This window comes from Aegilops tauschii, chromosome 7, assembly GCF_002575655.3.
Source record: "Aegilops tauschii subsp. strangulata cultivar AL8/78 chromosome 7, Aet v6.0, whole genome shotgun sequence".
In the NCBI taxonomy this organism is placed as follows: Eukaryota; Viridiplantae; Streptophyta; class Magnoliopsida; order Poales; family Poaceae; genus Aegilops; species Aegilops tauschii.
Genome location: NC_053041.3, coordinates 646,742,096 through 646,752,159, shown reverse-complemented (window position 1 = coordinate 646,752,159; position 10,064 = coordinate 646,742,096). Strand labels below are relative to the sequence as shown.

Sequence of the window (10,064 nt, the reverse complement as noted above, 5' to 3'; positions counted from 1 at the left end):
CGCCCCCACACTCTGCCCATATTTGGGCTGGATATGGGGATGTCGGTCAGCTCAGACATTTGAGACCCATTTGAGATGCCCGTTCGGATCGCATTTTCGTGACCGGTCAGTGATCAAGCCGTCCGCCAGGTCATTTGAGGCGGGTTTGGGGCCCGGCTATAGATGCTCTAAGGAGGCCCGATCAATTACTGATGTCATGGGCCTAGTTGGGCCACAGGATCCTTCTAGTTTATCATTCTTTAGCTTCAGATCGCCAAAAAAAATTACTTAAACGAGAACATAATCGTATTTTTTTCCATCTTTTCTCGCAACTTCGGATACTCGATGACCATAACCAATTTGAGGAGGGTGGTAAGACTTGTTGATAGTAATCACTTCAACCTCTAAAAGGCTCAGAGGTTGCCAAGCTGGTCGTTTTTCTTGGGAGCGGCACATCTCGCCTCAAGCACGTCCTAGTTTATTCAGAAACATTATTTAATTACTTTAGTTATATTTTTCAAGTAGAAACATAGTTTATTCAAAATTTCACAAAACGTTATTCCTCATTCAAAAAATATTCATGCAGTTTAAAAAAGTCCGTGCAAGTTTTAAAATGTTAATAGAATTCAAAACAAATATTCATGATATTTAAAAGGTGTCCGTGTATTTGAATAATATGTTGTGAAATTTATAAAAATGTTAATACAATGTAAAATGCTCATGACACTGAAAAGATGTCAGCGTATTTCAAAAATATGTTCTGACATTTTTAAATTGTTAATGCAATGTAAAACAAATGTTTAAATATTTTAGAAAAAAAATGTCGTGTACCATTCCGAAAAATGTTTATGAAATGTAAAAAAATCGCATGGTTTAGTAACATCTTCCGTCCTAGCTAGCTTTCCCATCTTGTCGTCTCCCGACTGGGCCGATGGAGCAACCACGGACTGAGCTGAAACCACACAATCATACTTGAAAATGAAACTAGGGTTCGATCACTAGATCTGTCCAGTGAGAAAGGCTGCAGTCTATCGATGATCGCTTGACCACTACGCTGAGGCAGGCACGCCCCAAGTCTAGCACGCAAAAGACAAAAACAGAACAAAACACCTAGCTCGTCGCAGAGAACCTAGCTCGTCGCACGGCTTCACACCTGGCCCCGTCCCGGCGCATTCCAAAAGCTAAAGCTGAAAAGGCTCCACGTACAGGCCCGATCAAACAAGCACGGCGAGAAACTGGCCGAGACAGGACCTCGCCATTGTCCCAGTCGAAGATACAACGGCGTTCCACGGCATCCCGGACTAGCTCCCCCCAGATGGAACCGCCGCTGCTTAGCGTCGCCGCGTTGCCTAGGATCCAGAGGCAGTACCTGCAGCCACGACGATCGCGGGGACATATATCAGCCTGGTCATTCCAGTTACCATGCATTACAATTTACAACATAGTTTCAAATAGCCGAGCTAGCTATTGCGGTTTGAGTAGGGTGCCATTAAATGATAGACAATAGAATCGCAATAGCTTGACATACAATACTTGCTGCCCGATCTGCGAACCACAGTGTCTTCGCGTTCAAATCTCGTGCATGCACGCTCGCTGTAGCACTGCCATGTAATATCGGGCACAAGTAGGGCGTAGTTTTATCGTGTGTATAGCAGCGCTATAGGATTCATGTATAATTGTGTGAAAAAGTTCTGAAATAGACTGCTATAGCCTCATCACTAGCAGTCTTCCGCTATTTGGCTTAGCCCTCTATTTAATGCAATGATTAGAAGTTCAGCTGTAGCCCGTGCGACGTTGGCACGTCGCCGGTTCGACAGGAAGCCACCGGAGCCGGTGCTGTTGGACCTGACGGTGGAGAGGATGATCACGTCTTCTTCGCTGCCCTGGAACCCATCCACGGTGTTGACGCGAAGAACCAGGGGGCGCATCTCCTTCACGTCCCCTATCTTCTCCTTAATTGCCTTCATCTGAGCGGTGTACGGGCATATGACGCCCACGCTAACCACCTGCCCAGCTCTGTTACAAGCTGCACGACAAACACCATGACATGAATTGGCATGCGGAGGTAGCTAGGTGCACATATAGTTCAGCAGTAGCAGAAAATACATTCAGTGGAAGTGAAACCTTTCTTGAGACTGCAGTATTTGCAGGATGGCAGCCACCTCGGACATGTTTGTCTTGCTGCGTCCGCGGTCTTCCACACCATCGATGTTGATGAACGAGTATGGCCCGAACATTGCACCAGGAAGGTAACTACGTTGGTGCTTGGTCTCCAACACATTGGGGCCATTCAAGATTTGCCTGTCGTAGAAGCTCAAGTTGGGGAAGATGCTTATGGAAGGGTGCATCCGGTACTGCATGTTGAGGAGGTGCTTCTTGTGTCCGAGTGAACCCAGTCTTTCAAACAGGCTCCTGCCCAGCAAGGCCTTATCTGAAATCTGCACAGCAAGAGATGTCACAAAAATATAGGTCGATGCAATTAAAAACTAATACTCCCTCCGTCTCAAAATAAGTGACTCGACTTTTATACTAAAGTTAGTACAAAGTCGAGTCACTTATTTTGGGACGGAGGGAGTACCTGGGAGTAACAAGTAAGTACGTGGTATATGAAAGGCATGGACCTTGCTTTGGACCATAGCTGGCAGTTGGCGCTCGTCACCGATAAGAACTGCGTGCTTGAGTCCGGAGACTTGCAATGGGATGAGGGATTCACATTCCTTTAGCTGTGCAGCCTCATCGATCAGAAGCAGATCCATCTTCACCCCCTCCAGCTTAGACGAGCCAGACACGGTGCAGAAAATGACCAAGGCGCTTTCGATGCAAAACTTCTTGATCTCGGAAAACTCTTTCGTCACAGGAAGGTTCAGGTCCCCCAACAGCTCTCTCGTGACGTCTAGAATTTCCGTGATTTTCTCCCTCATGGCGCCAACTGTTTGTTCCGAGTGGTAACCCATTATTAAACCATGGCATTGCCGTTTCAGCTGTCTCGATGACGTGGAGACTTGTTTCTGAACGCCGGGCAGCTTGCTGAAGTCGCGGAGCATCTTGCTGAGCAAAGCAATGTTGCTGTAGTTCTTCTCCAGAGTCGAGACATGAGACATGATTGTCTTCAAACGCTTGCTAAGCTCGTCGAAGATCCGGCGGAACTCTGACGTGGGGAAGGAGTAGTACTTGAGTTCTACGGGTTCTGTGCCATCCTCCTCCTTGATCGTCATGGCTATTTCGTCGCGCAGAAACGCTTCCAGTGTAAGAAGCCACCGCCTCCAACCAGTCACCGGCGAGAAGCACTCTGATAGCAGCTTCACACGAGTGTCCAGGAAGATGTGGTCGAGATCGTTGGTGATGTGCATACGTTGCCTGTTGCCGAACAGCAGCAGATCGCCGTGGCCCCTTCCAGCGCATGCATCGGGATCGGGGTGCTGCCTCATCAGCGCCAGAAGGCGGGATGCCACCTGGCAGACGGCGGTGTTGGTCGGCGCGCACGTCAGGACCCGCCATTTCATCTTCATGGCCGACAGCAGCAGCAGGGTGGTGGTCTTGGTTTTGCCCGTGCCAGGTGGCCCCCAGATGAGGCTAACCTTGCTGCTCACGTCACCACCGCCACCGCCACGCTGCACCGCAGACACGCAGCTCAGTATGGCGCCAGTCTGGGACTCGTTGAGCCCGAACGCAGACAGCCTGCCCGATACGAATAGCGGCACGTCGGTGCCGCTGGTCAGGGAAGTGCTCTGTCTCACGATGGAAAATCTGTCGTCAGATGAGAAAATCTCAAAATCATACTCCTAGAAACGATTCAACAAAGCGATCTGCGAACCAAATCTTACCAGCTGCTGCACATAGAGTTCTCTATGGTATACTTGCACATGTTTAAAGTTATGTTTTACCTGTGAATGAGAAAAGTTCACTTCTACACTGTATTTTTTCTTCTATCTGTATGTGTACTTTTCTAAGTAATATTTGTAACTTTTCTATCTTCGGGTAGTAAAATTCTGCGAAAATATGATAGGAAGATTAGTCATAAAAATATTAAACACATCGACGACTGAGATTATTCCATACCCCTTCATAATAAAGGGCGTGATGGTCTTTTCTTCAAAGTTTTTTTTTTAGAAAAGTCTTTTCTTTAAAGTACGTTCACTGGGAGAACGAATGGGGGCGTAGAGCCAAGAAGTCCCGTTCACTGGGAGAAAAATTAACGAGAAAAAGGGAGGGCACCAGGAATCGAACATAAATATACGTAGTCTATGTGGACGCGCTCTAACCACTGTCACAACCAATCTGCTATGCTAGAATTCCAGCGCGAATCATTAAGAAACTAAAGATCGTGGCAAACTTTAAAACAAGAGCTCGCAAAATTAAGATAAACCAAAGTGTGCAATAGGGATCGAACCAGGGACATCGCACCAGTCAATCATGACAGTAGCCACTATACCAACTGAGATTTCATGTCCAAAAAGGTAACCCAGTCTATATGAACCATAAGCTGCTACAATTTTTTTTAAAAAATTCGGACCTCATTTTCTAATTGGACAAGGTATATTTTTATAGAAACGCGGTTATTTAAAAATTTGTGATATTTTAAAAAGAGCTAGAACATTTTGTGAAAACGTGAACATTTTTTGGGAATCATAAAAGGAACAGAACTAAAAATGATAACATTTTTTGGAATTGCAAACAATTTTTTGGGAGACTCGAACACAAATTTGTGTTTTCAAAAATACCTAAAACATTTTGTGAAAATGCGAGTTTTGGGACTCTCAAACATTTGTTTTACAAAGGAAAAAAGCAATGAAAAGGAGAACATTTTTTGAAAAACAGGAACTAAACTGAAAAAACAAACCTTTTACAAAATTATGAACAATTGTTTCAAAGTGTGAACATTTTTTTGAAATTCCCAAACATTTATTGAATTTGCGAACAATTGTTGAAATCAAGAATATTTTGGAATTTGGGAACAAATTTTGTAACCTCATCGTCTTGATTACACTACTTGCCATCCGACTACGTTGTCGCTCGTGATATTTAAAAGCAGGAAATGTATAAGGGTCAACTACTGTATCGATGGAAGAAAACCTGCATTCGTTTACCATGCCTACATGTATATGCATGCACACACGCATGTTATCAAGAAACATGTTTTCTCAAAAATGATAAGAATAAACTAATTTTCTAAATCTTTTTCAACGAGAACTTTATTGACTTTGTGTACAAATTATGTCAAAAACATATAAAAATGTGAAAAAAGGAAAAAGGAAAAGAAACAAGAGAAACAATAAATTAAAAATATAAATATAAAATATAAATGACAACAAATTTTGCCAGTAGTTGGGCATGCCGAATGTTGTCCCCCATGCAAGCTTTGCACGAATTCGATCTTGTGTTTTAGGGTTTATTCACCGAGAAGTCCAGAAAAAAACATAAAATGTCAGAAACCAACATGCATGCTGGCCATGGTGATGCCAAGGTGTGGAAAAATTGAGTGAGTTTGGAGGTGAAAAAAAAAGTGGTTCAAAACTTGCCCTTCCGGCCTACCTGAACTTACACAGTGTGTCTAGTTGCAAGCATAAAACCACTGAAAAAAGTTCAATGTGCTCATGAAATTTTTAAAAAGCTCACAAATTTGAAATAAAACCGCAGACTCAAAAAAGTTCATGAATTTCAAGTAAAATCGAAGACTAAAAATCATGAATTTTTTAAAAAAAGTCATGAGTTCATAAAAAGTTCATTTAAAAAATCATAAATTTTTTAAAGTTAACGAATTTTATAAAGTTCTGCGAATTAAGTATAGAAAGAAAAATATTAAGAAATAAGAAAAAAAAAGTAAAAAAACCAAAGGAAAACGGCCAAACTGAAAAAATAATTAGATGGGAAATGCGTGTTTTTTTATTAGCATTATACTGCGATAAGTAGCAGGAAAGAAGTTTTACGGCACAACAATTGTACTACCGTAGTGGTTGCCGGCTTCACGTGGAGAGTTGGCTGGTGTGGGTTCGAATCCCACTTACACGGCATGTACTTTTTGAAGTCTAATAAAACGAAAGAAACAAAATGACATTGTATTGACGCCTAGGCTAACGTACATCCGTATATATCACACAAACTGTGTACGATATGTTAAAAGTCCATACTGCCCTTTATACGTTTTGTGAGGGGGGGTGTACCGAAGCGGGTCTCTTATTCATATAGTATATCCATTTATAAGTGATGTAATGGTCCATGCACTAGCTGATTCATTGTTTTGGTGACTTCAGGTTTGGAGTTAGGAAAAAGGACAAGGTTCACAAGTACATGATTGTCCTGTTAGATCCACAAGTACCATGATTGATGCATCAAGATGCAATGGAGATATCCGTCAGAAATATGCATGCTTACCCATAAGAGGTTCTAACTTATGTGTACATTACTTGAGTTAAGGACTTTTCCACTGATTGACCAGTTATGAACTTGGCTTGTAAATTCTGTAAGACTCAACTATACTAACTTTTTCCCAAAACTAGAAGATTCCTTCAGAGTAAGGCACATTGTCAACTCAGTAGATTATCCATTGTTCCTAGGAGATACCTTCAGTTAGCAAGAACCACAAGATTTCTTTCAAACGTCTCAAAATTAAGCATTTCTCTTTTTCACGAAACATTTCATCATCATTGTTTCAAGACCATAGATGCCTCTTCAGGCAGAGAACACCAACATGTGTGTATTAATGTCGTACAGTAACTTATCAAAATGATTTACTGTTTGGAAATTTTTGATTCAACATTGAAGAAAACTACAAATTGGTATGTCCTTTATAGACCGTAATGTGCTATTTGTTTAGGCATATAGATAAATTTAATTCCAAAAACCAAATGTATGGAATCAATTGCATGTATATTGGTGTTTAAGAAAAAACTTCAGTTCAAATCTACTTACATACATAATTTCATACTTTCAACTGAAATTTTGAATCAGCTTGGTCTAAAACGTTTACCATTCGGCACTTCATTTACCTTCAAAGCATAGGATCTCGTTAATGAATTTTGTGGTAAAGAAGATATGTGATATCACTTCAATTAGAAGAAATTTATTGGAACCAATATGGAACAAGAAAAGGATTGTAATGCTCTTTTCAGAGTCATTTTTATCCCTTTCTGACTTTGCAGTTGGACTTATATTTTTATACGCACAATATTCAGTTCATTTTACTGTATGTACCTTCTTTCAACAATTCAATTTTACGGCCCATTTAGAAAAAGTATTAATACCGATTTGATAATTCGGGGTTTCTCTAAACTTTCACTTATGTGTTAGCTATATGCATTTGTAAGTTCACTCCCAACGCGCTGCTACCAACAAGCATAATGTCAAGGAGGAGCACAAGTAAGCAAAGCGGAGAAGAAAATGGCAAGCTCATTGTTATCCTTATTGAGTTCAGTCCATCAAAATGTCTGCAATTCCTTTGTGAATATTATGCTTATTCAAGCTTATATTTGTAACCAAGCTTCGTGCTGCATGTTGCCACAATCATACTCTTTCCATGCCATGATTCAATGTATGAAAAAATGTTTGATGCATGTGAAATATACTTCTCATCTTGGTGACTGCAAGGAGGAAGTTGTTCAATAATAAGGATTAGTGGTTTGGGATTGTAGCATTGAAATTTTTTGTATTGCAGCATGCTTATTTAGTGGTATATCTCTTCAAGTTTGTGTTGTAGGACTTTGAAAGAGTATCACGAGAAAAGGCATTTGAAGAGAAGAAGAGTTGAATGCATGACCTATTTTTGCATCATATTAAGCTCCTGAGAAGATGTTGCAGATACTGTGCTATATACTCCCTCCGTCTCAAAATAAGTGTCTTAAATTTAGTATAACTTTGTACTAAAGTTAGTACAAAGTTGAGACACTTATTTTGGGATGGAGGGAGTAGTATATAAGATCATATAATTTGATGTGTTGTGGTACTTGAGTTATAAGCATGTGATGCATGTAGGCTTTAAGTACAGGCAGGTATAATTTTGGTCTTAGCTTTATTTTTCACTTCAAACAAACATGCATCAAGTATTCCATAAGCTAGAAAACTTTAAGTTTGTAATTCCTTCTAAATCAAACTGTATTCAATCCAAATCTGGTATACTGAATGAACACCTTTTAGTAAGTGAATGCATTGTATTGCTACTTATTAAATCATTCTGTTGCACTAAAAAATACATGTCCCATATTTCGACAAAAAAATAAAGGCTCAATATGAAATTAAATTTAATGACAATATTATGAGATTGAGTTGTCACAGGGTTTAAAATGATTGACAACTAAACTTATTATTTTTTTATGTACTAAATATTTTAAATATATAATAAGTAATACTTAAGGTATAATTGCGCGGGCCACTTTGCTAATTACTACTAGAAAGTAGAAACGATTGAACTAATGGATATGAGAACGAAAGAAGCTTACCAGCGGCATAGAGTCTTCTGCTTCCCCCGCGATAGCCTTGAGTACCGAGTCGTCGTCTCTCTTGACAGAAACAGAGTCGTTAGCTCGGTAGCGGAGGCACCGCCAGATGCGTTGGTAGGGTATGAAGCTGAGCAGGCTAACAACGAACTCGTAGCTGTTAACGTAATCGTCTACTCTCTGGGAAGCTCTGACCACGAAGCTGCTACCGTCCTTGTGGACGTCGAGGACCTGGGCAAGGCAGTAGGAGGCGCCATCGTTGCTGCTGGCAAGGTCGGACGGCCGATGCGGCATCGCTGCCGAGAGCACAACGATGTCGCTCATGAATGGAGGGCAAGCTCCATAGATGGTCACGAGATACAGTGGGGGCCTTGGCACGCCCATAGGCATGCGAAAGTACAAGGGCAGTATCTCCTGCACGGGCTGGGGGCTGTTGGTCTGTCCGTCCAACAGGTTGGAGCTCATCTCTGCTCTATAGGAGTACTAGTACTAGTACACTGGTAGTACAGCACAACCAATGGTTAGGACGTGTGCCAGCCACTATGTCTTAAGCACGCACGTACGATCGAGAATGGCAACCGTACGTATGTTAATTGATTAATTATGAAGCGCACCAACACATAGAGTGAAATTCATACACGCACAAGTTTTCTGTAGTGAAATTCACATGTACATATATTGTGTAATGCACTATTTCCCCTGCTTCACACGGCCGTATATTTTTTTTTTAAACATCCATGGCCTTAATAAACAAGGCCGTATGTAGTGTGGGCCGTATGTAGTGTGGGCCGCCCGTTGCCACACCTGCCCAACCGACCGACGTGCCGCTGACCGCAATGCCCCTCATCGGTGACCGTCTCAAGCCCATGCGATGCCCCGCGCCGCGCAGCCTTCACGCGTGTCAGTGATTGTCGGATCCTAGGCCACTATCTGTTTTTGTTTAATTAATAAATAAAAATCATTTAGGGAAGAAGTTTACGGAAACTGGCAAAAATAGCTCACAGACAACTTCCCCAAATTTTACGGTCATCCTGCCTGATGGAGCACCCTCATCGGTCGATCCATTGTCTGAATATGTTGCATTTGTAATACTTTTTCTAATAATTCCGGTCAGTTTCTTGCACATACACATATTCCTGTGCTTTCAGTCTGATTTTATAATAATGCATAATACAAATAGGACAGTGACAGTGCATGGTACACATAGGACTGTGGAATAAGCTAAGCTAAGTTAATGCAATTGTGTTACGTGAACTGGAAAATGCTAATGGAAATGGATGCATACATTACTACACATAATAAGACGAAAGGGGCGCACCCCACCTGGCATCGCCCTAGCTTCCTTTCAAGCGGCGCACCAAGGGTGCGCCCCAACCACTAGTAATCATCAGATGGCGGCCAGAGAGGGCTGGCCTTTAGTCGATTATGGAAGAGTATATGAAAAAAATTGAAAATTAAAACAATTGATGATGTGGCAAGTGTGTAAGGTGGATAGGCTACATGTAAGAGAACTACTCCATCCGTTCCTAAATATAAGTCTCTTTTTTTACATATTTCAATGTAGACTACATGCGGATGTATATAGACATATTTTAAAGTTTATATTCACTCGTTTTGCCACGTATGAAGTCCATATTGAAATCTCTAAAAAGACTT

The 10,064-nt window shown here is 41.4% G+C and overlaps 1 protein-coding gene across 1 annotated transcript; it reads right to left on the bottom strand.

Moving 5' to 3' along the window:
- Positions 1 to 581: 581 nt before the first annotated feature.
- LOC109732279 (uncharacterized ATP-dependent helicase C29A10.10c-like) lies at positions 582 to 8,702 on the bottom strand. The gene is made up of 5 exons (XM_073503200.1): positions 8,412 to 8,702; positions 2,601 to 3,707; positions 2,101 to 2,417; positions 1,825 to 2,004; positions 582 to 1,348 (listed from the first exon to the last, which is right to left on the bottom strand). The coding sequence occupies exons 1-5, from the start codon at positions 8,700 to 8,702 to the stop codon at positions 1,090 to 1,092; spliced, it is 2,154 nt and encodes a 717-aa protein (XP_073359301.1). The 3' UTR covers positions 582 to 1,089.
- Between the last annotated feature and the right edge of the window lie 1,362 nt (positions 8,703 to 10,064).